This window comes from Dryobates pubescens, chromosome 33 (genome assembly GCF_014839835.1).
Source record: "Dryobates pubescens isolate bDryPub1 chromosome 33, bDryPub1.pri, whole genome shotgun sequence".
NCBI lineage: Eukaryota > Metazoa > Chordata > Aves > Piciformes > Picidae > Dryobates > Dryobates pubescens.
The window spans coordinates 2,426,242-2,452,613 of NC_071644.1; the positions used below are offsets into that span (position 1 = coordinate 2,426,242).

The 26,372-nt window shown below is 54.5% G+C and overlaps 1 protein-coding gene across 1 annotated transcript in view; it reads left to right on the forward strand.

Annotated features, from left to right (window-relative positions):
- Positions 1-285: 285 nt before the first annotated feature.
- IGSF21 (immunoglobin superfamily member 21) overlaps positions 286-26,372 on the forward strand; it is a gene marked incomplete at its 5' end in the record, with an annotated part of 97,941 nt that continues 71,854 nt past the window's right edge. The window contains one exon of the mRNA XM_054175679.1: positions 286-538. Within this exon, the coding sequence (XP_054031654.1) occupies positions 286-538 (253 nt within the window). The remainder of the gene's footprint in view (positions 539-26,372) is intronic.

Consider the following 26,372-nt stretch of genomic DNA (forward strand, 5'->3'; position numbering starts at 1 on the left):
CCCCCCATATACAGCGTTACAACCCCCCGCCCCCATCCTGCACCCCCCACTCCCCGGACCGTACAGCCCCATCCCACCCCCACCTCCTGCATCCCCCCCCCGGCCCCGCCGCCTCTATACCGCTGCCCCCCTCCTGCCCCCGCCCCCAGCAGCTCCCGGGGGCCGGGCCGGGGCGGGCTCAGCAGCGGGGCGGGGAAGGGAGGGGATGCGGAGCGGGGGGGCCCGGGGCGGGGTGGGGGGGTTGGGGGGGCGGTCCCCAGCATCGCTCCTCTCCCGCTGCAATAAATCGGCTTAAGGCAGCGGCGCGGCGGGTGCGGGCTGAGGGAGCTGGAAAAGGGGCGGGGGGGACACCCCGGAGCCGGGCTGAGGCCCCCCCCCCAGCTGCCATGCCCGCCTGCCCCCCCACGGGCAGGGGGCTGGGGGGCTGGTGAGCCCCCTTCACCCACCCATGGGGCTGCCCCCCCCGCGGGCATCATGCGGACGATGAACCCCCTGCCCCTCTGCTTGCTGCTCTGGGATCTCCTTGACCTGGCACTCGGTAAGTGACACCCTCCCACCCTGGGGCCAGGGACACCCCCTTGGGGGTCAGGAAACACCTCCCCCGGGGCCAGGGGACACCCACCCCCACCCCAGGGTCGTTGAAATCACGGGGTACCCACCTGCATCCCAATAAGGATGTGGCAGCTCTGAGCTCTGTACCCCTGCTTCGAGCCTGAGGAGGTGATGGGGGAGTCTGGAGGGTGCAGGGTTGGGGGGAGGGAGGGGCAGGCACCCCGTTTGGAGCCGGGAATAAGGCACCTGTTAATGGGATACTGGTCTGGGGAGTGGGAATAGGGCAGCTGGTAAGGGAGCACCCACTTTGGACCCGTTAATGGAGCAACCTTACTGGGTTGGAACCTGTTCAGAGGGTACTGGTGCTGGACTCGTTAATGGGGTGCACATTGATAGGGTCCTGGCGTTGGACTCGTTAATGGGGTGCACACTGATATAGTATTGGTACTGGACTCATTAACGGGGTGCCCATTGATATGGTCCTGGTGCTGGACTCGTTAGTGGGGTGCCCATTGATAGGGTCCTGGCATTGGACTCGTTAATGGGGTGCCCATTGATAAGGTACTGGTGCTGGACTCGTTTATAGGGTGCCCATTGATATGGTCCTGGCATTGGACTCGTAAATGGGGTGCTCGTTAATAGGGTACTGGCGCTGGACTCATTAGTGGGGTGCCCATTGATATGGTCCTGGCGCTGGACTCGTTAATAGGGTGCCCATTGATAGGATCCTGGTGCTGGACTCATTAGTGGGGTGCCCATTGATATGGTCCTGGCATTGGACTCGTTAATAGGGTGCCCATTAATAGGGTACTGGTGCTGGACTCGTTAATGGGGTGCTCGTTAATAGGTTTCTGGGGCTGGACTCGTTAATAGGGTGCCCATTAATAGGGTACTGGCGTTGGACTCGTTAATGGGGTGCCCATTGATAGGGTACTGACGCTGGACTCCTTAATAGGGTGCCCATTGATAGGATCCTGGCTTTGGACTCGTTAATGGGGTGCTCATTAATAGGGTACTGGCGCTGGATTCGTTAATGGGGTGCTCGTTAATAGGGTACTGGCGCTGGACTCGTTAATGGGGAGCCTTCTAATAGGGTACTGGTTTTGAACCCATTCATGGTCTGTTGCTGTAGGACTCTTTAATGGGGCTGGACTCATTAATAGGGGAGCCCTTAATGGGGCATCTGCTTTGGACCTGGGAACTTGGTGCTGGGGGACAGACTGATAAACTGGGCGGGGGGGGATGCTTGTCCCTCACCACCGCTAAGCCTTGCTGCTCCATCCCGGGGCTCCAGCTGTGAATCCCAGTCCTTAGAGGGGGGGAGGGTGGTCTATGCCCTGGCGACCCCCATGAGCTCCAATTATTGTTTCTAGGGAGAGGATCACAGCACCCTAACCCACCCAGACGGGATGGGGCGGGGGGTACCCAGTAGGGAGAACAGCTCCCCACTGCCCTGGGGGGTTTGCAGCTAGTTGAGCTCCGAAACGAACATCTCGACTCCCTGCTTCGCTCCGCAGCGAAGAGCACCCCCCGCGCCCCAACCTCATCCCCAAAAGCGGGGGTCCCACGAGGTGATAATTAACAGAGCAGGAAACTTTCCCCCTCCCCACAGCCTGGAGGCTGTAATTTGATTTCTTAACCCTTTTGAAGGCTATTTTCCCCCTTTTCCCCTTGTCCCCCCACCCCCAGTCACCGTCCGTGGGGTCTCAGGTGGTTGTTCTTTACCGAGCAGAGTGAGCCCCGCGGGGTTGGCGGGGGGGAGTGGGGTGTCTCCGGAGGTTGAAGGCTGGGTGCTGAAAGGATGAGCGGAGCTTGCTCGGTATCTCCTGGGGTTTGGTTGGGTTTGTGGTTGGGTTTTGGGAGGGTTTTTTTTCCCCCTCATTTCTGATGTACTTTTTCCCTCCCCGGAAAGCCGCCGTCAGCTGCTGCAGGGCGCGGGGAGGGGGAGCCGCGGCCGCGCTCTGCGGGGTTTTGAACAGGGAAAGGTTGACACAAAGGAGCCAGTCCTTAGCCTGGCATCACGAGCGGCTCCCAAAACAAACACATCCTCCCTCAGGAACCATCCACGGATCGCTGAGGTTAGCCGGAGCCCGGCTTGGATTCGGGCAGGCTAAGGACGGGAGAAGCATCCTGCGTCTCCTGCCTCCCTTTCCCCAGCCCTCTGATGGCTTTGACGTGCCGCCGGGCTGCGGCTGCTGCTCTTTTCCCCTCTCCCCACCCTTTCCCGGTTTGTTCCGTGCATCCCGAGCATCCCCACCAGCACCCCCACCGTTCCCGTGCACCCCACCAGCATCCCACCGTTCCCGTGCATCCCGAGCACCCCAGCAGCACCCCATCGGTTCCGTGCACCCCACCAGCATCCCACCGTTCCCGTGCACCCCAGCAGCACCCCATCGGTTCCGTGCACCCCAGCAGCACCCACAAAGTTCCGTGCATCCCGAGCACCCCACCAGCACCCCACTGTTCCGAGCACCCCACCAGCACCCCACCGTTCCCGTGCACCCCAGCAGCACCCCCACCGTTCCGTGCATCCCGAGCACCCCACCAGTACCCCACGGGTTCCGTGCATCCCAGCAGCATCCCAACGGTTCCGAGCACCCCACCAGCAACCCCACCGTTTCCGTGCACCCCACCAGCACCCCCACCGTTCCGTGCATCCCTTGCAGCCTGCTGCGCCGTGCATCCCAAGCATCCCACCGGCATCGCGTTGATGATACAACCCCAGCGTGGGGCGGAGGGGTGGCGGGGGGTGGGGGGAAAGGGAGCTGCTGCCAAATCCAGTTCCCCCTCCCACCCAGCTCTCCTCTCCACCGCAGTTTTTAAGGTCACGGGGAATATTTTTTTTGCAGGGAACACCACGTTCCCCTGGCTTTTTCCTGCCTGGAAGCTATCAGTCACCGGTGCCTAGATCCCTTTTTTGCCTTCCCTTTTCTCTCTGCAAATTGGGCGATTGCTCTTCTGCTGCTGATTTGCGAGAGCAGGCGGGTGGGTGAGGGGAAACCTGTGTTTGAGATGCGCATTTTAGAGGGGAAAGGAAACAAAACAAGACAAAAGTTGGTTTGTGGTGGGTCCAGAGGAAGCCGACGGCTCCCGGGAGGGGATTGTGGGTTGTAAAGTGATGTGGGATGAGGGTCTCCACGTTCAGGAGGGTCTTGAGGGTAGGTTCAACGAGCAGAACTTGGGTTTGGATGCCCAAGAGCTGTGCTTTGGCTCTTAAAACCGCGCTGGGGCTTCGCTGTTTCTCTGAGGATTTTCTGCTTCCCTGAGGATCAGCTGCTTGGAGTCCCGCTTAGACCTCAGCAAAGGAATTGTCCTCCCCCCAAAAGGCCACTGAAAGAGCTGAAAATGATTGCAAACCGCCTGGGTTTGGGCTGGGAGCGCCCATCCTGGTGCCTCCCTCTGCTCTGAGTGGCAGGAGGCTGAGCACTGCTCCCGAAATTCAGTGGGCAGATGGCTTGTCCGTGGCTGACAGCATCCTTGGCTGGAGCTGCTGGCATGGCAGTGGTGAGGGAGGACGTGCCCGCAGAGATCCTTCCCCTTCCCCTTCCCCTTCCCCTTCCCCTTCCCCTTCCCCTTCCCCTTCCCCTTCCCCTTCCCCTTCCCCTTCCCCTTCCCCTTCCCCTTCCCCTTCCCCTTCCCCTTCCCCTTCCCCTTCCCCTTCCCCTTCCCCTTCCCCTTCCCCTTCCCCTTCCCCTTCCCCTTCCCCTTCCCCTTCCCCTTCCCCTTCCCCACATTTCACTTGCAAGGGATCCAGCGGGATCCAGCCACGATTCTTGGGAAGACACAGAGGAGGGGCAGCTGCCCACCACTCAAACTCTTCCCTCGGTGCCTCCAAAGCCGTTTTGGAGGGAATCCTGCCTATTTTTACTGTCACCTTACGTGTGGCAGGGTGCTGCCTGGGGGTGGGCAGCTGCTCCCATCCCTGCCGCCTCCAAGAGGAGCGAGCCATAACGTCCCACTTCCCGTGTGGAGATGAACCCCAAAGATGCATCAGGAGCATCTCTCCTCCTTGCAAAGCTCCTGGTGTCGCGGTGGGGAGGATTTTCGGTGCCTTCCATCCATCACCTTGCGCTGAAAACCTCTTTTACTTAACCCTGACCGAAGCGCCGCGCTCCCTCCCTGCGCCGTAGGTGGGCTGGAGCCTTCCTGATGTGTTCTCCATCCCCCTCAGGGAGCATCGCCCCTTGTAAAACAGCCTTTGGTTGGGTTTGGGTTTTTTTTTTGCTCTGTAACAAGCTCAATCTCTCTCCTTGACCGGGAAAGAAAAAGCTGCCTAGGGCAGGGCTAAGTGGGTTAGGGAGCCGTCACGATGAAAAAAGGGAAACGAGGGCAAGCGGAGGAGGAGAGCGCCTGGACCAGGGATAACCACGGAGCTGTATCCCTAAGGGCCATCATCCAGCCTCCTCCTGGGGTTTGGAAAGCTGGGAAGGCTCATCTGCGAGCAAGGGGGCGGGGGGGGAGGTGGGGGTGGGGATGGGGGGGGGACACCAAGCTGACTTCTCGGTACTTGCCAAAAAAAATCAGGGCTGGCTGATTAACCTCAGCACGCTCAGCTCCTGCCGCCTGAAATCTGTTCCCATCAACTGCTCCTCATCCTCTGTGTGTGTAGGGGGGTGGGGGGTGGGTGTTGGTTTACAGCCGTGCCACATCCAAGCCCTCTTTTGCCAACGTGAAAGTCAGGGGTGGGAAGGGAGGGGGCAAAAATGTGTCTTGCTTTGAGCTCGATGAGATCCTTCTGTAGTCCTTGGGTGAGCTGTTTGCTTTAGCTTCTGTATCCCCTCCTGCCCCCCAGCACCGGTAATGAAGTGATGGGGGGTGGGTGGGGGCTGGGGTGGTGGGAAAGGAGGCAAAGCCCCAAATTTGAAGGTGCTTTGGGATTCTCTGGGCTCGGCCCCTCCAGGGGAGGTCGGTTGGGGTTGGGTTTTGTGGTGATCTTGTCCTTAGGGCTCTCCCCATGAGGCTCCTCCAAGCCAAAAAGACAGCTTGGGGTGGGGGGCAATGTGTCCTGCTTTGATCTCGATGAGATCCTTCTGTAGTCCTTAGGTGAGCTGTTTGCTTTAGCTCCTGTACCCCTCCTGCCCCCCCAGCACCGGTAATGAAGTGATGGGGGGTGGGGAGGGGAGGGTTGAGGGGGTGAGGGGGGGTGAGGGAAGGGAGGCAAAGCCCAAATTTGAAAGTGCTTTGGGAATTTCTGGGCTCTGCCCCTCCATGGGAGGTCGGTTGGGGTTGGGCTTTGTGGTGATCTTGTCCTTAGGGCTCTCCCCATGAGGCTCCTCCAAGCCAAAAAGACAGCTTGGGGAGGGGGGCAATGTGTCCTGCTTTGATCTCGATGAGATCCTTCTGTAGTCCTTAGCTGAGCTGTTTGCTTTAGCTCCTGTATCCCCTCCTGGCCCCCCCAGCATCTGTAATGGGGGGAGGGAAAGGAGGCAAAGCCCAAATTTGAAGGTGCTTTGGGATTCTCTGGGCTTTGCCCCTCCAGGGGAGGTCGGTTGGGGTTGGGCTTTAGGAGATCCTGCCCTTAGGGCTCTCCCCATCCGGCTTCTCCAAGCCAAAAAGACAGCTTGGAGCGGGGTGGAAAACTAAATAAATCCCTTTTCAGTTATTTTTATCAGCGAGCTGAATTTCTTCTCCCTCTCTTCTCCATTCCCAGGGTGTCCCTGCTGAGGTTTTTCTCTCGCAGGGATTTCCCCCACCTTGCACACAGGGCTGGGAAAAGCTCCTTTGCCTCTTAGCCCGTAGGAAAAACAGCGGCGTGTGGCTTTCCCTGGGATGAAGGGAGCCACCTGCTCGTGTCTCTGCTGAGCTCCTTTGTAGGCAAGAGGCTTTTTGGGTGGGAGTTTGTGTGCTGGGAGAGGAGGGAGGGGAAAGGAGGAGCAGCCTCTGAGCCACGTGGGAGCGAGACCTGCCCTAATTCACCTGCAGATCCGCGGCGCTGACCTGGAAAACCAGCCCAGGCTCCCTCCAGTCTTTTCCAAACCCCTGCTTCTCCCTGGCAAAGCTTGCAGTCACCTCTAGCATTTCATCCTCCCCTGCTTTCCCCGTGGATTCTGGGTTTCCAGGATACCTGTGCTATGCTGATGGGTAAATTCAGGGCACACAGGAGGCTAAAGCCCCTTCGTGAAGCTCACACACAGGGGCTGGAAGGGACCCCTGGAGATCACTGAGTCTAACTCCCCTGCCAGAGCAGGAGCACAGAATCCAGCACAGGTCACACAGGAATGCAGCCAGATGGGGTTTGAAGGTCTCCAGGGAAGGAGACTCCACAACCCCGCCTGGGGAGCCTCCTATCCATGGTCATTGCCCTGCCCCAATTAACCCAGTTTGTGGTAATTGCCTTGCCCCAGTTATCCCAGTTCTGCCCTCCCCACTGGCTGTTGCTCTTCCAAAATCTTGAAGCCAGGCAAGGATCTTCCACCCCATCCCACCTACCATCCCAAACTCATGCAGATGACACTGAGCTGGGGGCAGGAGTTGAGCTGTTAGAGGGTAGGAGAGCTCTGCAGAGGGACCTTGCCAGGCTGGGCAGATGGGCAGAGGCCAAGGGCAGGAGACTGAACACATCCAAGTGCCAGGTTCTACACATTGGCCACAACAACCCCAGGCAGTGCTTCAGGCTGGGGACAGAGTGGCTGAGAGCAGCCAGGCAGAAAGGGAACTAGGGGTAGTGGTTGATAGTAGGCTGAACATGAGCCTGCAGTGTGCCCAGGGGGCCAAGAAGGCCAAGGGCATCCTGGCCTGCAGCAGGAACACTGTCGCCAGCAGGAGCAGGGAAGTTCTTGTGCCCTGTGCTCAGCACTGCTTAGGCCACACCTGGAGTCCTGTGTCCAGTTCTGGGCTCCTCAGTTTAAGAAGGACATTGAGAGACTTGAAGGTGTCCAGAGAAGGGCAAGAAAGCTGGGGAGGGGTCTGGAGCACAGCCCTGGGAGGAGAGGCACTGGGTGTGCTATATGCTGCCTGCTATTGGCAGTGTGTGCTATACACTCCCTGCTATAGGCTCTGTGTGTGCTATGTGCTATAGCTGTAGGCATTGTCCCCTATATACTCCGTGCTATATGCTGCCTGCCATAGGCACTGTGTGTCCTATATACTCCCTGCTATAGGCTCTGTGTGTACTATAATGCTCCCTGCTATAGGCTCTGATTGTTCTATGCTCCATGCCATAGGCTCTATGCTAAAGGCAGGGTGCTGTATGCTGTATGCTGCCTGCTATAGGAGTGTGTGTGCTATATGCTGCCTGCTACGGGCTCTGTGTGCTATGTGCCGCATGCTATAAGCACTGTGTGCTATGTGCTGCATGCTATAGGCACTGTGTGCTATGTGCTGCATGCTATACCCACTGTGTGCTATATGCTGCCTGCTACGGGCTCTGTGTGCTATGTGCTGCATGCTATAGGCACTGTGTGCTATGTGCTGCATGCTATAAGCACTGTGTGCTATATGCTGCCTGCTATGGGCTCTGTGTGCTATGTGCTGCATGCTATAGGCACTGTGTGCTATGTGCTGCATGCTATAAGCACTGTGTGCTATATACTGCCTGCTACGGGCTCTGTGTGCTATGTGCTGCATGCTATAGGCACTGTGTGCTATGTGCTGCATGCTATAAGCACTGTGTGCTATGTGCTGCATGCTATAGGCACTGTGTGCTATGTGCTGCATGCTATAGGCACTGTGTGCTATATGCTGCCTGCTATGGGCTCTGTGTGCTATATGCTCCATACCATAGGCTCCATGCTAAATGCAGAGTGCTGTGTGCTCCATACCATAGGCTCCATGCTAAATGCAGAGTGCTGTGTGCTCCATACCATAGGCTCCATGCTAAATCCAGGCTGTTGTGTGCTATATGCTCCATGCCATAGGCTCCATGCTAAATGCAGGGTGCTGGGTGCTATATGCTCCATGCCATAGGCTCCATGCTAAATGCAGGGTGCTGGGTGCTATATGCTCCATGCCATAGGCTCCATTCTTAATCAGGGCTGTTGTGTGCTATATGCTCCATGCTTAATCCAGGCTGTTGTGTGCTATATGCTCCATGCCATAGGCTCCATTCTTAATCCAGGCTGTTGTGTGCTATATGCTCCATACCATAGGCTCCATGCTAAATCCAGGCTGTTGTGTGCTATATGCTCCATGCTTAATCCAGGCTGTTGTGTGCTATATGCTCCATGCTCAATGCAGGGTGCTGTATGCTATAGGCTGCATGCTGAATGCAGGCTGATGTGTGCCATATGCTCCATGTGCAGGATGCTGTGTGCTGTAAGCTCCATGCTCGGTGCAAGGAGCACACCGTGCTGCCTGCTGAACATGCTGCGTGCTCTGTGTCCTGTGCTGCATGCTGCATGCTAAATGCCAATCATGTGGTAGCTTTAGGCTGTGACTTTAAGAGTTTTGGGTTTGGTTTTTTTCACAGATCTTGAGCAGAGAAGTAGTAAAATGTAAATAAATCACTGCTGGGTGTGAAAAGGAAAAGAAGGATGGATCCAAACCATCCCATTGGAAAGAGAAGGGACTTAAGCTAGGGATGGAAGCTATTTCCTCTCTCTTCTTGCTTCCTTGGGCTGGGAGATACTAACTTTGTGCTTCTGCTTGACCCTGGCTGAACAGGAGCCAGCAGTGTGCCCAGGGGGCCCAGAAGGCCAAGGGCATCCTGGCTTGCAGCAGGAAGAGTGTGGCCAGCAGGAGCAGGGAAGTCCTTGTGCCCTGTGCTCAGCACTGCTTAGGCCACACCTGGAGTCCTGTGTCCAGTTCTGGGCTCCTCAGTTTAAGAAGGACATTGAGAGACTTGAAGGTGTCCAGAGAAGGGCAAGAAAGCTGGGGAGGGGTCTGGAGCACAGCCCTGTGGGGAGAAGCTGAGGGAGCTGGGGTTGCTTAGCCTGGAGCAGAGGAGGCTCAGGGGAGACCTTCTTGCTCTCTCCAACTCCCTGAAGGGAGCTTGGAGCCAGGAGGGGGTTGGTCTCTTCTCCCAGGCAGGCACTCAGCCCCAGAACAAGAGGACACAGTTTCAAGCTGTGCCAGGGGAGGTTTAGGCTGGAGGTGAGGAGAAAGTTCTTCCCAGCAAGAGAGATTGGCCATGGGAATGTGCTGCCCAGGGAGGTGGTGGAGTCCCCATCCCTGGAGGTGTTCAAGAGGGGCTTGGATGTGGCACTTGGAGCCATGGTTTAGTTGTCAGGAGGTACTGGGTGATGATCTCTGAGGTCTTTTCCAACCTGGTTCATTCTGTGATCCTGTATTAACTTCTCTGCTTCTGTCTCTTGTCCCTTTTGTACAGGGTGGGTAAGGGGGAGGCAGGGAGGTAGAAGCTAGTAGCTTCCCTTGGTCCTTGGCCAGGTGGGGTCCTTGTGCTGTTTATTAATTGTGAATATCTGTGACTATTGTCTATTTGTACACATTCAGTGCATTTCATTGTAGAGTTAGTGCTGCTTGTAAATCACAGCTTTCATTTGTTTCCAGCTGAGCTGGTCTGGCAAATTTAATGGTTGGGGGGGCGGGGGGGGCGAATTTCAGCCCATAACAGGTGTTCCATGCTATATGAATGTGGTAGAGGATGAAAAGCTCAACAGGAGCCAGCAGTGAGCACTTGCAGCCCAGAGAGCCAAGCAGAGCCTGGGCTGCAGCAAGAGAAGTGTGGCCAGCAGGGCCAGGGAGGGGATTCTGCCCCTCTGCTCCACTCTGCTGAGACCACAGCTGCAGCTCTGGGGCCAGTGCTGGAGCCTCTGTGCCAGGAAGGCTCTGGAGGGGCTGGAAGGTGTCCAGAGAAGGGCCACGAGGAGGAGCAGAGGGCTGGAGCTGCTCTGCTGTGAGCACAGCCTGAGGGAGTTGGGGTTGTGCAGGCTGGAGAGGAGAAGGCTCTGAGGAGACCTTCTTGTGGCCTTCCAGGATCTGCAGGGGGCTCCAAGAAAGCTGGGGAGGGACTTCTGAGGGTGTCAGGGAGTGATAGGACTGGGGGGGATGGAGCAAAACTAGAAGTGGGGAGATTGAGATTGGCTGTGAGGAAGAAGTTGTTGGCCAGGAGGGTGGTGAGAGCCTGGCACAGGCTGCCCAGGGAGGTGGTGGAAGCCTCCTGCCTGGAGGTGTTTGCAGCCAGGCTGGATGTGGCTGTGAGCAACCTGCTGTGGTGTGAGGTGTCCCTGGCCATGGCAGGGGGGTTGGAGCTGGCTGAGCCTTGAGCTCCCTTCCAACCCTGATGATTCTAGGAGTCTGTGATTCTATAAGTGCTGCTTGCTCCATGCCACTGGCTGCATTCTATGTGCTCCATGCCGTAGCACAGAGGCACAGAGTGCTTTGGGTTGGAAGGGCCTTTAAAGATCTTCTAGTTCCAAACCCCCTGCAGTGTGCTGTGTGCTGCACACTGAATGCAGTGTGCTCCATGCTATGTCTGTGCTGCATTCTATATGTTCCAAACCCTTCTGCAGTGTGCTCCATGCTGCAAACTAAATGCAGAGTGCTCCCTGCCATGTACTGCATATGTTCCATGCTTTATGCAGTGTGCTGCATGGGTTTGGAGCACACTAAACACTGTGTGCTCCACTCTGTATGTTCCATGCCCTGCTCTGCATTGTATATGCTCCATGCTTTATGCAGTGTGCTATAAGGGTTTGGAGCTCACTAAAGACTGTGTACTGCATTCTATGTGCTCCCTGCCATATGCTGCATTCTATATGCTCCATATTTTATGGTGTGCTGTATGGCTTGGGAGCACATTAGATGCTGTGTGCTGCATTCTGTATGTTCCATGCCTTATGCAGTGTGCTATAAGGGTTTGGAGCACACTAAATACTGTGTGCTCCACTCTGTATGTTCCATGCCCTGCTCTGCATTCTATATGCTCCATGCTTTATACAGTGTGCTATAAGGGTTTGGAGCACACTAAACACTGTGTGCTCCATTCTGTATGATCCATGCCATGTGCTGCATTCTAGATGTGCCATGCTTTATGCAGTGTGCTGTATGAGTTTGAAGCACATTAAACACCCTGTGCTCCATTCTGTATGTTCCATGCCATGCTCTGCATTCCACATGCTCCATGCCACGTGTCCAGAGAAGGGCCACAAGGATGATCAGAGGGCTGGAGCTGCTCTGCTGTGAGGACAGACTGAAAGAGTTGGGGCTGTTCAGTCTGGAGAAGAGAAGGCTCTGAGGTGACCTCATTGGTCACTGGGAAGGGACTTCTCAGGGTCTCAGGTAGTGATAGGACTAGGGGGAATGGAATGAAGCTGGGGGTGGGGAGATTCAGGCTGGAGGTGAGGAGGAAGTTCTTCCCCATGAGAGTGGTGAAGCCCTGGAATGGGTTGTCCAGGGGGGTGGTTGGGGCCCCAGCCCTGGAGGTGTTTAAGCCCAGGCTGGATGAGGCTCTGGCCAGGCTGATCTAGTGTGGGGTGTCCCAGCCCATGGCAAGGGGGTTGGAACTGGATGATCCTTGTGGTCCCTTCCAACCCTGACTGATACTATGATACTGTGATGCTCTGCATTCCACATGCTCCATGCCATGCTCTGCAGTCTCATGTTCCATGCCATGTGCTGCATTCTAGATGTGCCATGCTTTATGCAGTGTGCTGTATGAGTTTGGAGCACATTAAACACTGTGTGCTCCATTCCACAGGCTCCATGCCATGCTCTACATTCTCATGCTCCATGCCATGTGCTGCATTCTGTGTGTTCCATGCTTTATGCAGTGTGCTGTAAGAGTTTGGAGCACACTAAACACTGTGTGCTCCATTCTGTATGTTTCATGCCACACTCTGCATTCTATATGCTCCATGCCACGCTCTGCATTCTCATGTTCCATGCCATGCTCTACATTCCACATGTTTCCATGCCATATGCTGCATTCTGTGTGTTCCATGCTTTATGCAGTGTGCTGCATGGGTTTGGAGCACACTAAACACTGTGTGCTCCACTCTGTATGTTCCATGCCATGTTCTGCATTCTATATGCTCCATGCTTTATGCAGTGTGCTGTAAGGGTTTGCAGCACACTAAACACTGTGTGCTCCATTCTGTATGATCCATGCCATGCTCTGCATTCTACATGATCCATGCCATGCTCTGCATTCTCATGTTCCATGCCATATGCTGCATTCTGTGTGTTCCATGCTTTATGCAGTGTGCTGCATGGGTTTGGAGCACACTAAACACTGTGTGCTCCACTCTGTATGTTCCATGCCATGTTCTGCATTCTACATGTTCCATGCCATGCTCTGCATTCTCATGTTCCATGCCATATGCTGCATTCTGTGTGTTCCATGCTTTATGCAGTGTGCTATAAGAGTTTGGAGCACACTAAACACTGTGTGCTCCACTCTGTATGCTCCATGCCACGTTCTGCATTCCACATGCTCCATGCCATGCTCTGCATTCTGCATGCTCCATGCCATGCTCTGCATTCTCATGTTCCATGCCATATGCTGCATTCTGTGTGTTCCATGCTTTATGCAGTGTGCTATAAGGGTTTAGAGCACACTAAACACCGTGTGCTCCATTCTGTATGCTCCATGCCATACTCTGCATTCCACATGCTCCATGCCATGCTCTACATTCTATATGTTCCATGCTTTATGCAGTGTGCTGTATGAGTTTGGAGCACACTAAACACTGTGTGCTCCACTCTGTATGTTCCATGCTTTATGCAGTGTACTGCATGGGTTTGGAGCACACTGAACACGGTGTGCTGCATTCTGCATGTTCCATGCCATGCTCCACATTCTCTATGTTCCACGCCATGCTCCACATTCTGTATGTTCCATGCCATGCTCTGCATTCTATATGCTCCATGCTATGTGCTGCACTCCCTATGCTCCACGCTCTACACAGAGTGCTCCATGCACCGTGCAAAGTGCTCCATGCTCTAAGCTAAACTCTCTATGCAACATGCTTAAGTACATCCCCCTCCCCTGGGGGCTTCTTAGATGCCTCTGTAGTTCCCCCCCTTCCTCTTCCAACCCCCTTCAACAGTTCTTCCTTCGTAAAGACACCAGTTGCTTTTAATCCCATCACCTCCAAGCCCTTCACGCCGAGGTCTCGCCAGGCTTGAGCAGCGCCGTGGAAAAGCCGCTCAGGTCCTGCCCGGCTGGCTTGCGGTGGAGCATCCAGATGCGACCTTCCGCAGGCGCTCACAAGCCCGTGGAGACAATCTCCGGGCTTCACATGCCCCACCAGGCTCTTTTTCCTCCTGCTTGTTACGGCAGAAATAGGCTTTTCTGTCAGCAAATCTGTGTCGGGAACGCTTGACCGACTCTCGCCCGGCTCCTCCAGCGAGCGCTTTACGATCTGCTGATGAAAAGCTCTCCGCGGTGTCGGGATAAGAGCTGGGGTTTATTTAATCCACAGCCACTAATGGCTTGGGAATGAGACTGAAGAGGGGGCAAGGCTCCCGCTAAGGCTCCTGCAGCGCTTGCCGAGGGAAAAGCCTGCCAGGGAGGGGGGTGGGGGGTAGGGTATGAAGCCAAACCCTCAGCCTGCCAAGGATGGAGCCGGCCAGGACCTGCCTGAGCCCACAGGGTGAAGCATCACCCCGTTTGGGACCTGCTGGTGATGGGATTTCCTCAGTGCTTTGGGGCTTTTGTTTTGCTCCTAGTTTCTAAGAGAAAGGTCTTGATTTTAGCCATTCCGAGCCAACCTCTGTGCTCAGGCATCAGCAGAGAGGAAAGTTAAGGGAAGGAGTCGTCCCCCTCTCCCCCTCAAACCCCACCTGGATGCATTCCTGAGTGACCTGCCCTAGGTGATGCTGCTTTGGCAGGGGAGTTAGGCTTAGAATCATAGAATCATCAAATCATCAGGGTTGGAAGGGACCTCGAGGCTCAGCCAGTTCCAACCCCCCTGCCATGGGCAGGGACACCTGCTGAGGAGGTCACTCTACCAACTCCTTTATTCCAGCTGGCTTGGGATAGGAGAGAGTGATGGGATTGAGAGTGATGGGATTGAGAGTGATAGAGCAAAGCAAGAGGAGCAGTAACCCACATCTCATCTGAGCAGCATCTCTCACCAGAGCTGCCATCACTGTGTGGGACCAGGGCAGGCTGTTAACCCAGCACTGAGCCTTTCACAGCATCACAGAATCATGGAATTGTCAGGGTTGGAAGGGAGCTCAAGGCTCAGCCAGCTCCAACCCCCTGCCATGGGCAGGGACACCTCACACCACAGCAGGTTGCTCACAGCCACCTCCAGCCTGGCTGCAAACACCTCCAGGCAGGAGGCTTCCACCACCTCCCTGGGCAACCTGTGCCAGGCTCTCACCACCCTCCTGGCCAACAACTTCTTCCTCACAGCCAATCTCAATCTCCCCATTTCTAGTTTTGCTCCATCCCCCCCAGTCCTATTCCTCCCTGACACCCTCAAAAGTCCTTCCCCAGCTTTCTTGGAGCCCCCTGCAGATGCTGGAAGGCCACAATGAGGTCTCCTGGGAGCCTTCTCCTCTCCAGACCGAACAGCCCTAACTCCCTCAGTCTGTCCTCACAGGACTCGATGCTCTCTGGAGGTACTTTCCAACCCCTACCCTTCTATGACCTTCTGATTCTGTCCGGAGCCAGGAGGTGCAGCTCTGGCTTCACAAACTTCCCGACTCCCAAACCAGGCTGGACGAGGCTCTGGCCAGCCTGATCTAGTGTGGGGTGTCCCTGCCCATGGCAGGGGGGTTGGAACTAGATGATCCTTGTGGTTCCTTCCAACCCTGACTGATTCTATGATTGTAAACCCCGCTGCGAAGAGCCGAGCCGAGGCGAGCCGAGCCGGGAGGATGCAGCTGATGTTGCCGGTTTTGTTCCCTTGCCAAGCTGCTCTCTTTGCCCTTTTGTTTGCTTTCTGCCGAGGCTCTTGGAGTACTGATGGGCTTGTTTCTCACTAATGGTGCTCACATTATCTCTTCCCCACCATTATCTCCTTCCCGCTTTTCCTGTCTCCTTCCTAAAATAAACCCTCAATCACTGGCTTGTTTTCCCCACTTTCGGGGCCCGGATTCCCCCCTCGGTGCCAAGGGCAGGCAACCATAATCTAACGTTCTCAACACAGAGATTAGAATAGAAGAGAATTAAACAGGTTGGGAGAGACCTCAGAGATCAGCAAGTCCAACCTATCACCCAGCACCGTCTGATCAACTAACCCATGGCACCAAGCACCCCATCCAGTCTCCTCCTGAACACCTCCAGGGATGGGGACTCCACCACCTCCCTGGGCAGCACATTCCAGTGGCCAATTACTCTATCTGGGAAGAACTTCTTCCTAACATCCAGCCTGAACCTCCCCTGGCACAGCTTGAGACTGTGTCCTCTTGTTCTGGGGCTGGCTGCCTGGGAGAAGAGACCAACCCCCAGCTGGCTACAACCTCCCTGCAGGGAGTTGCAGAGAGCAATGAGGTCTCCCCTGAGCCTCCTCTTCTGCAGGCTAAGCAACCCCAGCTCCCTCAGCCTCTCCTCCCAGGGCTGTGCTCCAGACCCCTCCCCAGCTTTGTTGCCCTTCTCTGGACACCTTCAAGTCTCTCAATGTCCTTCTTAAACTGAGGAGCCCAGAACTGGACACAGGACTCCAGGTGTGGCCTCAGCAGTGCTGAGCACAGGGCAGAAGGACTTCCCTGCTCCTGCTGGCCACACTCTTCCTGCTGCAGGCCAGGATGCCCTTGGCCTTCTTGTCTGCCTGGGCACACTGCTGGCTCATGTTCAGCTTACTATCAACCACTACTCCCAGGTCCCTTTCTGCCTGGTTGCTCTCAGCCACTCTGACCCCATCAGAGCTTGAAAGGAGCCACCCTAAGCCAGTGCTTAAGGGAAAGGTCTCATTATGGGCTTGCAGGTGGAAGATGGGGGGAGGTGGAGATGAAGTGCTGGATGTTTGTTTTTCTCCTGCCATGAATGATGGTCTGTCTGGAAGCTGAAGCAGCAGCATTATCACCCAGCCTGATTCCTGCTGGTGATAGATCTTCTGCAGCAATCTCTCCCCATTATATGGTGCTTCACATCAGCAAGAGTGTGGCCAGCAGGAGCAGGGAAGTCCTTGTGCCCTGTGCTCAGCACTGCTGAGGCCACACCTTGAGTCCTGAGTTCTTGCTCTCTCCAGCTCCCTGAAGGGAGGTTGGAGCCAGGTGGGGCTTGGGCTCTTCTCCCAGGCACCCAGCCCCAGAACAAGAGGACACAGTCTGAAGCTGTGCCAGGGGAAGTTTAGGCTGGAGGTGAGGAGAAAGTTCTTCCCAGAAAGAGTAGCTGGCCATTGGAATGTGCTGCCCAGGGAGGTGGTGGAGTCCCCATCCCTGGAGGTGTTCAAGAGGGGCTTGGATGTGGCACTTGGAGCCATGGTCTAGGTGTCAGGAGGTGTTGAGTGACAGGTTGGACTTGCTGATCTTTGAAGCCTTTTCCAACCTTATTGATTCTGTGATTCTATGGCAAGGGCTTGGAGTGCTGGAGGGGCAATGGCTTTGACCTGGGAGAGGGAAGATTAATATTGGAGATGATGAAGAAATTCTTTCCAGTGAGGGTGGGGAGACACTAGAACAGGTTGCCCAGGGAGGCTGTGGATGTTCTTTCCCTGGAGGTGTTCAAAAAAGGCTTGGGTGTGGCCCTTGGAGCCATGGTTTAGCTGTCAGGAGGTGTTGGGTGACAGCTTGGACTTGCTGATCTCTGAGATCTTTTCCAGCCTTATTGATTCTGTGTTTCACCATGAGTAGATCTCATCTGTTAGCCATCCTGCATGGAGTCAGTTCCCCATCCCCCAGCAGGGCCCTGGGCAAAGCAGAGTTACCCAAATCCTCCTATGCCCTCTCTGAGTCACCACATCCTCCTGCAGCACAGCTTGCCAGGTGTGCCTTGAGGAGAAAGGCAAAGGGAACTGATTTATCCCACCAAAGGCTCTTGGCATCCTCTTGGTGCTGCAAGCAGGGGTGGGATGGCAAAGCCTGAGTGGTCCTTCCTCTTCTCCCAGCTGGTGCAGACACCAAATCTGCTTGGAGCAGAGCATTTCTGGCCTTAAAAATGTGAGGAAGATTCTTGCTGGAGCAGAAAGAAAAGGATCTTAGCTCATGGTCCACCGAGGGACTGCCTCAGTTCAGGCTGGAAATCTTCCCAGGTGTGACTGAGAGCCAAGCTTTGAACCCTGCTCTCCAGAGCTGCAAAGCTGAGGTGGAAACCTAAACCACTTGGCCACCAAAATCCCCTCCCAGACCTTCTCCAACCAAGCCAGGGGAGGGTTTTGCAGAGGGGAAGACACAGCCAGCAGCCCTCCTTGTGCTGAAGGAGGTGCTCATATCCACAAGGGGGGGGTCACCAGCGTGCAAGGAGCTCAGCTCCCCTGCATCCCCCACCTCAACACCGGGCTCACCCTCATGCTTTTGGTGATACCTGCTGAGCTGGAGCCTTTTCCTCCCCATCTTGCTGCTGTGGCCCAACTCAGCCCTGCTGCAAGCAGCCAACAGCTCCCAGAGCCACCACTTGGCACCCATGGCAGTGACAACCACCAGCCCAAATCAGGCTTCTCACCATCTTCCTCTTGTCAAGCATTATCAGCAGCAAGAGCAACACACCTCTTGGGATCCTTCCCAGCAGAGGCAGCATCAAAGGCAACATCACAGCCAGCACATCCTGGGTGAGCCATGAAACCCATCCCTACCCCCCCCAGAAGTGTTTCCATGGATAGCAGTCACCTAGAAGCAAACCCAAGGGCCAGCCACCACATTATCCCTGGCACCCTTCCATCCCAGTCCTTATTTTGCTCCCTTAGGGAGGCCCAAGCCCCCATCATGGAGCATCCCTGCTTTGCCCCAGCCCATCCCACTCACTGCAGAGCCCTTTGCAAAGGCACAAAATGCAGAATCACAGAATGAATCAGCTTGGAAGGGACCCTCAGAGGGCATCCTGTCCAATCCCCCTGCAGGCAGCAGGGACACCTCCAACTGGATCAGGTTGCCCAGAGCCACATCAAGTCTGATCTTGAATGCCTCCAGGGATGGAGCTTCAACCACCTCCCTGAGCAGCCTGTTCCAGTGTCTCCCCAGCCTCATTGTGCAGAGCTTCCTCCTGGTGCCCAGCTTAAATCTCCCTGCTCCAGTTTTAAACCATTGCCTCCTGTCCTATCCCCACAGGTCCTTCTGAGCAGTCCCTCCCCAGCCTGCCTGGGGCTCCCCTCCAGATACTGAAATGCAGCTCTGAGGTCTCCCCACAGCCTTCTCTTCTCCAGGCTGAACAGCCCCAACTCCCTCAGCCTGGCCTTGCAGCAGAAGTGTTCCAGCCTCCTGGTCATCTTTTTGGCATCCTCTGGACCCCCTCCATGGGCTCCATGTCTCTCTTGGGTCGTGGTCCCCAGAGCTGGACACAGCACTCCAAGTGATGCCTCCCCAGAGCAGAGCAGAGGGGCAGGATCCTCTCTCTCCATCCCTGGCCACACTGCTTTGGATGCAGCCCAGGCTGCCCTTGGCCTTCTGTGCTGCCAGTGCCCATTGCTGGCTCCTGTCCAGCTTCTCCCCAACCAGCACCCCCAAGTCTTTACCTGCAGGGCTGCTCTCCATCTCCTCATCCCCATACACCTGGTGGCAGGGCCTCCAGCTCCTGTTTTTCCTGTCCTGGCCAGATAGGCTGCAGCATCAGGGTTTATCTCCAAGCAGGGCTGGAATAAGCACTGCTAATCCCCTCTGCCCTCCCCTCTGAAGTGTATTGTTGGAGGCATTATATAAACAGGAATTTGTGCAGAGGCTTGGGCAGGAGAGAGATTCAATCCCTGCCTCCCCAGCTCTGGTTTGCAGTGCCTCCAAGACACCCAAGCCCTCCAGCCAAGAAGGATTTTGCAGCTGGAGATGTGCTCCCAGCAGCAGAAGAGGCAGAAAGTGTGACCTGGAAGCTGAGGAGGGCTTGGGGATGCCTCAGTGTGACGGTTGGGCTCCATGATCTTGGAGGTCTTTTCCACCCAAACCAGTTCTGTGATTCTAGGATCTGTGATTCCACCTCCACTGCCCCTTTCTGTTGGGTTGTACCATCCCCTCCACTGGGAAATGTGGATTTTCCTGGAGCCAGGGGTGGAGCCAGCAGCCAAAATGCCCCTGAGATGGTCTCCAGAAGCAGGACTTGGCTGTGAATTCAGCCCAGAGCTGCTTCAAACCTCCCTCCCTGCTTCAAACCTCCCTTACCAAGGAAGACAGGATCCCATTCATGATAGAATAGAATAGGGTAGGATAGGATAGGATAGGATAGGATAGGATAGGATAGGATAGGATAGGATAGGATAGGATAGGATAGGATAGGATAGAATAGAATAGACCAGACCAGGTTGGAAGAGACCTTCAAGATCCTCAAGTCCAACCTATCACCCAACACCATCTAATCAACTTAACCATGGCACCAAGCACCCCATCCAGTCTCCTCCTAAACACCCCCTCAATGATGGGGACTCCACCACCTCCCTGGGCAGCACATTCCAATGGCAAATCACTCTCTCTATGATGAATTTCTTCCTAACATCCAACCTAAACCTCCCCTGGTGCAGCTTGAGATTGTGTCCTCTTGTTCTGGGGCTGGCTGCCTGGGAGAAGAGACCAACCCCCACCTGGCTCCAACCTCCCTTCAGGGAGTTGGAGAGAGCAAGAAGGTCTCCCCTGAGCCTCCTCTTCTCCAGGCTAAGCAACCCCAGCTCCCTCAGAAGGCAAATGGCTTCCTGGTCTGCATCAGGAAGAGTGTGGCCAGCAGGAGCAGGGAAGTCCTTGTGCCCTGTGCTCAGCACTGCTTAGGCCACACCTGGAGTCCTGTGTCCAGTTCTGGGCCCCTCAGTTTAAGAAGGACACTGAGAGACTTGAAGGTGTCCAGAGAAGGGCAAGAAAGCTGGGGAGGGGTCTGGAGCACAGCCCTGGGAGGAGAGGCTGAGGGAGCTGGGGTTGCTTAGCCTGCAGAAGAGGAGGCTCAGGGGAGACCTTCTTGCTCTCTGCAACTCCCTGAAGGGAGCTTGGAGCCAGCTGGGGGTTGGTCTCTTCTCCCAGGCAGCCAGCCCCAGAACAAGAGGACACAGTCTCAAGCTGTGCCAGGGGAGGTTCAGGCTGGATGTGAGGAAGAAATTCTTCCCCGCAAGAGAGATTGGCCATGGGAATGTGCTGCCCAGGGAGGTGGTGGAGTCCCCATCCCTGGAGGTGTTCAGGAAGAGCCTGGATGAGGCCCTTGGTGCCATGGTTGAGTTGATCAGATGGTGCTGGGTGATAGGTTGGACTGGATGATCTCTGAGGTCTCTTCCAACCTGGTTAATTCTATTCTATTCTATTCTATTCTATTCTATTCTATTCTATTCTATTCTATTCCATTCCATTCCATTCCATTCCATTCCATTCCATTCCATTGCATCCCATTCTATCCTATCCTATTCTATTCTATCCTACCCTATCCTATCCTACCCTATCCTACCCTACACTATCCTATCCTATCCTATCCTATCCTATCCTATCCTATCCTATCCTACCCTATCCTATCCTATCCTATCCTACCCTACCCTACCCTACCCTACCCTACCCTACCCTATCCTATCCTATCCTATCCTATCCTACCCTACCCTACCCTACCCTATCCTATCCTATCCTATCCTATCCTATCCTATCCTATCCTATCCTATCCTATCCTATCCTATCCTATCCTATCCTATCCTATCCTACCCTATTCCGTTCCATTCCGTTCCGTGTGTGTCCTGTTGCCTTGCTGGGGCTTTTCTTCGTTTCCTTCTCGTTCCGCTTGTCCTGCTGGCTGTGGGGTGCTTGGTTTCCCTGAGGGAATCCTTTAGGAGCAGTTGCTGGCTGCAAGCAGGCTGGAGGACGCTTGGCTTCCCTCCCGCCGCCGAGCCAGGCGGCGCCGCCGCCGCTGCCGTAATTAGCGCGGAGGCGTGGGAGGGGGAGAGAGGCTCCAGGAAGTGCAGGAGAAACCCAGCTTCCAAATTAAGCTCCTTCTGCTCCTGGAAACGTCTTCTTTTAGGTTTGGGAGCAGGAAAATATATTCTGCTTCATGAAGGGTTCCCTCAGGACCTGAAGGGGAGGGGAGTGCCTACAAGAAAGCTGCAGAGGGGATTTTGATCCTCTTCAATGTCTTTAGTGATGATCTGGAGGAGGGGATTGAGTACACCAGGAGTAGGTTTGCAGGCAACACCAAGCTGGGAGCAGGAGTTGAGCTGTTAGAGGGTTGGAGAGCTCTGCAGAGGGACCTTGCCGGGCTGGACAGATGGGCAGAGGCCAACAGGATGGCATTCAACAAGTCCAAGTGCCAGGGGCTGCACTTTGGCCACAGCAACCCCAGGCAGAGCTACAGGCTGGGGGCAGAGTGGCTGAGAGCAGCCAGGCAGAGAGGGACCTGGGGGGAGTGGTTGACAGCAGCTGAACAGGAGCCAGCAGGGTGCCCAGGGGGCCAAGAAGGCCAAGGGCATCCTGGCCTGCAGCAGGAAGAGTGTGGCCAGCAGGAGCAGGGAAGTCCTTGTGCCCTGTGCTCAGCACTGCTTAGGCCACACCTGGAGTCCTGTGTCCAGTTCTGGGCTCCTCAGTTTAAGAAGGACATTGAGAGACTTGAAGGTGTTCAGAGAAGTGCAACAAGGCTGGGGAGGGGTCTGGAGCACAGCCCTGGGAGGAGAGGCTGAGGGAGCTGGGGTTGCTTAGCCTGCAGAAGAGGAGGCTCAAGGGAGACTTTCTTGCTCTCTCCAAGTCCCTGAGGGGAGGTTGGAGCCAGCTGGGGGTTTGGTCTCTTCTCCCAGGCAGGCAGCCAGCCCCAGAAGAAGAGGACACAGTCTGAAGCTGTGCCAGGGGAGGTTTAGGCTGGATGTTAGGAAGAAGTTCTTCAGAGAGAGAGAGAGAGACTGGCCATTGGAATGTGGAGTCACCATCCCAGGAGGTGTTTAGGAAGAGCCTGGCTGAGGCACTTGGTGCCATGTTTGAGTTGATCAGATGGTGTTGGGTGATAGGTTGGACTTGATCTTTGAGGTCTTTTCCAACCTGGTTAATTCTATTCTATTCTATTCTATTCTATTCTATTCTATTCTATTCTATTCTATTCTATTCTATTCTATTCTATTCTATTCTATTCTATATTAATCTAGTCTAGTCTAATCTAGTCTAGTCTAGTCTGTTCTATTCTGTTCTATTCTATTCTATTCTAGACTAATCTAGTCTAGTCTAATCTAGTCTAGTCTAGTCTGTTCTATTCTATTCTATTCTATTCTTAGAATCCTAAAGTCATGGAATCATGGAATCAGAGAATCATGGAATCATAGAGTTATAGAATCATGGAATCTTGGTATCATAGGATCACAGAATCATACAAATCATGGAACCATAGAGTCATGGAAGCACAGAGCCATGGATTCATAGACTGCTCCGGGTTGGAAGGCACCTCCGAAGGTCATCCAGTCCAACCCCCTCTGCAGCAAGCAGAGGCATCCTCCACTGGGTTCTGACCAGCCTCACCTCCTTCATCTCCTTCATCTTCTTTTTGACCATTCCCCCCCGCCCGGCAAAGCCGTTCAAGTGGTCCTGGCAGCTGTAGGGATTCACTTCGCCCCTACGAGGCTGACGCGCAGCTCGCAGCCTTTTTTCCCTGCCCGCCCCTCCCTTCTCCCCGCCGCCCTCGACAGCCGAAAAAAACCCCGCGGTGGGGACAGGAAGGAGAGCACTTAGGAGCTGTTTAAGAACCCAGAGCGTGCTCTGGCTGTCAGCAAGCTGAGAGGAAATCCTAGCACATTACCCAGCCTCGATTACCCTCCCTCCCGGGAGCACTGAATTAAAGGAAATATTTTATGATCCTACGCTTCGTTATGTTTTATTAAAAGCAGAGCAGCGGCCTCCCCTGCCACATTCATCAGATCAGAGCCTCTGCCTGCCTTGCTGTTTCATTCCCCTTGATTTTTTCTCCCCCCTCCCCTCCTCCCTTCCTCCCAAGCTCTTTGCTGCTGTCGTTGTTGCTTCCCAAGCTGCCGACTGCTTGGCTTGGCTGTGGGGCTGCTGCAGGCTGGCCCTGGCAATGAAGGAAGAATCAGAGAATCATAAAGGCATAGAGTCATAATCATAGAGTCATAGAGTCACAGAGTCATGGAGTCATGGAGTCATAGAATCATAGAGTCATAGAATCATAATCATAGAATCATAGTTATAGAGTCACGGAGTCACAGAGTCATAGAGTCATAGAATCATAAAGTCATAGAGTCATAGTCATAGAGTCACAGAATCATAGAGTGATAGAGTCATAGAATCATAGAATCAATAAGGCTGGAAAAGACCTCAGAGATCAGCAAGTCTCTCACCCAACACCTCCTGACTAACTAAACTATGCCTCCAAGTGCCACATCCAAGCCTCTCTTGACCACCTCCAGGGATGGGGATTCCACCACCTCCCTGGGCAGCACATTCCCATGGCCAATCTCTCTGGGAAGAACTTTCTCCTCACCTCCAGCCTAAACTTCCCCTGGCACAGCTTGAGACTGTGTCCTCTTGTTCTGGGGCTGGGTGCCTGCCTGGGAGAAGAGACCAACCCCCACATGGCTCCAACCTCCCTGCAGGGAGTTGCAGAGAGCAAGAAGGTCTCCCCTGAGCCTCCTCTTCTCCAGGCTAAGCAACCCCAGCTCCCTCAGCCTCTCCTCCCAGGGCTGTGCTCCAGACCCCTCCCCAGCTTTCTTGCCCTTCTCTGGACACCTTCCAGCAGCTCAACCTCTTTCCTAAGCTGAGGAGCCCAGAACTGGACACAGGACTCCAGGTGTGGCCTCAGCAGTGCTGAGCACAGGGCACAAGGACTTCCCTGCTCCTGCTGGCCACACTCTTCCTGCTGCAGGCCAGGATGCCCTTGGCCTTCTTGGCCCCCTGGGCACACTGCTGGCTCCCGTTCAGCAACTCCCTGAAGGGAGGTAGTAGCCATGTGGGGGTTGGTCTCTTCCCCCAGGCACCCAGCACCAGAACAAGAGGACACAGTCTCAAGCTGTGCCAGGGGAGGTTCAGGCTGGATGTTAGGAAGAAATTCTTCCCAGCAAGAGTAATTGGCCATGGGAATGTGCTGCCCAGGGAGGTGGTGGAGTCCCCATCCCTGGAGGTGTTTAGGAAGAGCCTGGATGAAGCACTTGGTGCCATGGTTTATTAGATCAGATGGTGTTGGGTGACAGGTTGGACTTGATGACCTCAAAGGTCTTTTCCAACCTGGCTAATTCAATTCAATTCAATTCAATTCAATTCAATTCAATTCAATTCAATTCAATTCAATTAAACTCAACTCTATTCTATTCTATTCTATTCTATTCTATTCTATTCTATTCTATTCTATTCTATTCTACCCCATCCCATCCCATTCTCTTCTCTTCTCTTCTCTTCTCTTCTCTTCTCTTCTCTTCTCTTCTCTTCTCTTCTCTTCTCTTCTCTTCTCTTCTCTTCTCTTCTCTTCTCTTCTCTTCTCTTCTCTTCTCTTCTCTTCTCTTCTCTTCTCTTCCAATCCATCCCATTCTTACTCTATTCTATTCTATTCTATTCTATTCTATTCTATTCTATTCTATTCTATTCTATTCTATTCTATTCTATTCTATTCCATTCCATTCCATTCCATTCCATTCCATTCCACTCTCTTCCATCCCATCCCATCCCATCCCATCCCATCCCATTCCATTCCATTCCATTCCATTCCATTCCATTCCATTCCATTCCATTCCATTCCATTCCATTCCATGATTCTTGTCTGCCCTGCCCTAGGTGACTCTGCTCTGGCTTGGGCAGGGGGGGAGGGTTGGCCTGGCTGATCTCCGGGGGTCGCTTCCAACCCCTAACCTCCTGCGGTGCTGTGATTCCGGCTGTGGGAGCAGAGAGGTGTTAATTAGCAGCTATTTCTCATCAGGGTGGAGATGGATAGGGATTAGGGTCCCAGCCATGTGCATCCTCTCCGTGAGGGCGGCGGGGAGGCGGTAAATCAGCGCCGGGGATCGGCGCTGGCAGGGGGAGATATGTTTTAATCTTATTAGCAGCACGGCATTAAGCGAGGGAGCAAAGGGATTATTAATCACCCAGAGTCGAGCAGGGGAGAAGAGGGGAGCTGCAAATGAGCAATCCTGCTTTGTCTGCCCGGCAGGGAGGAGAAAAGAGGAGGCAAAGGCAGGGCAGGGCCCGAGGGACGAGGTGAAAAGGCTGTGCCGAGGGGAGGGGGTGAATGGGGGGATGAAGAGATGGAGGAAGGGGTAGTAGGATGGGTGGATGGATGGATGAAGGCATGAAGGAATGGATGGATGGATGGATGGATGGATGGATGGATGGATGGATGGATGAAGGCATGAAGGGATGGATGGATGGATGGATGAAGGCATGAAGGGATGGATGGATGCATGAAGGGATGGATGGATGGATGGATGGATGGATGGATGGATGGATGGATGGATGGATGGATGGAGGCATGAAGGGATGGATGGATGGGTAATGGGATGGATTAATGGGTAATGGTGTAGAAGGAAGGATGAAGTGATGAAGGAAGAGACAGATGGAAGAACAGAGGGAGGAAAGGAAGGAGGAATGGAGGGATGGAGGGATGGAGGGGTGGGTAATGGGATGGATGGATGGATGGGTAATAGTATAGAAGGAAGGATGAAGTGATGAAGGAAGGGATAGATGGAAGAACAGAGGGAGGGAAGGAAGGAGTAAGGGAGGGAGGGATGGATGGATGGATGGATGGATGGATGGATGGATGGATAATGGGTAATGGGACAGAGGGAAGGATGAAGCAATGAAGGAAGGGACAGATGGAAGAACAAAGCGAGGTAGGGAAGGAGAGAGGGAGAGATGGATACATGGATGGATGGATGGATGGATGGATGGATGGATGGATGGATGGGTAATGGGACAGAGGGAAGGATGAAGAGATGAAGGAAGGGACAGATGGAAAG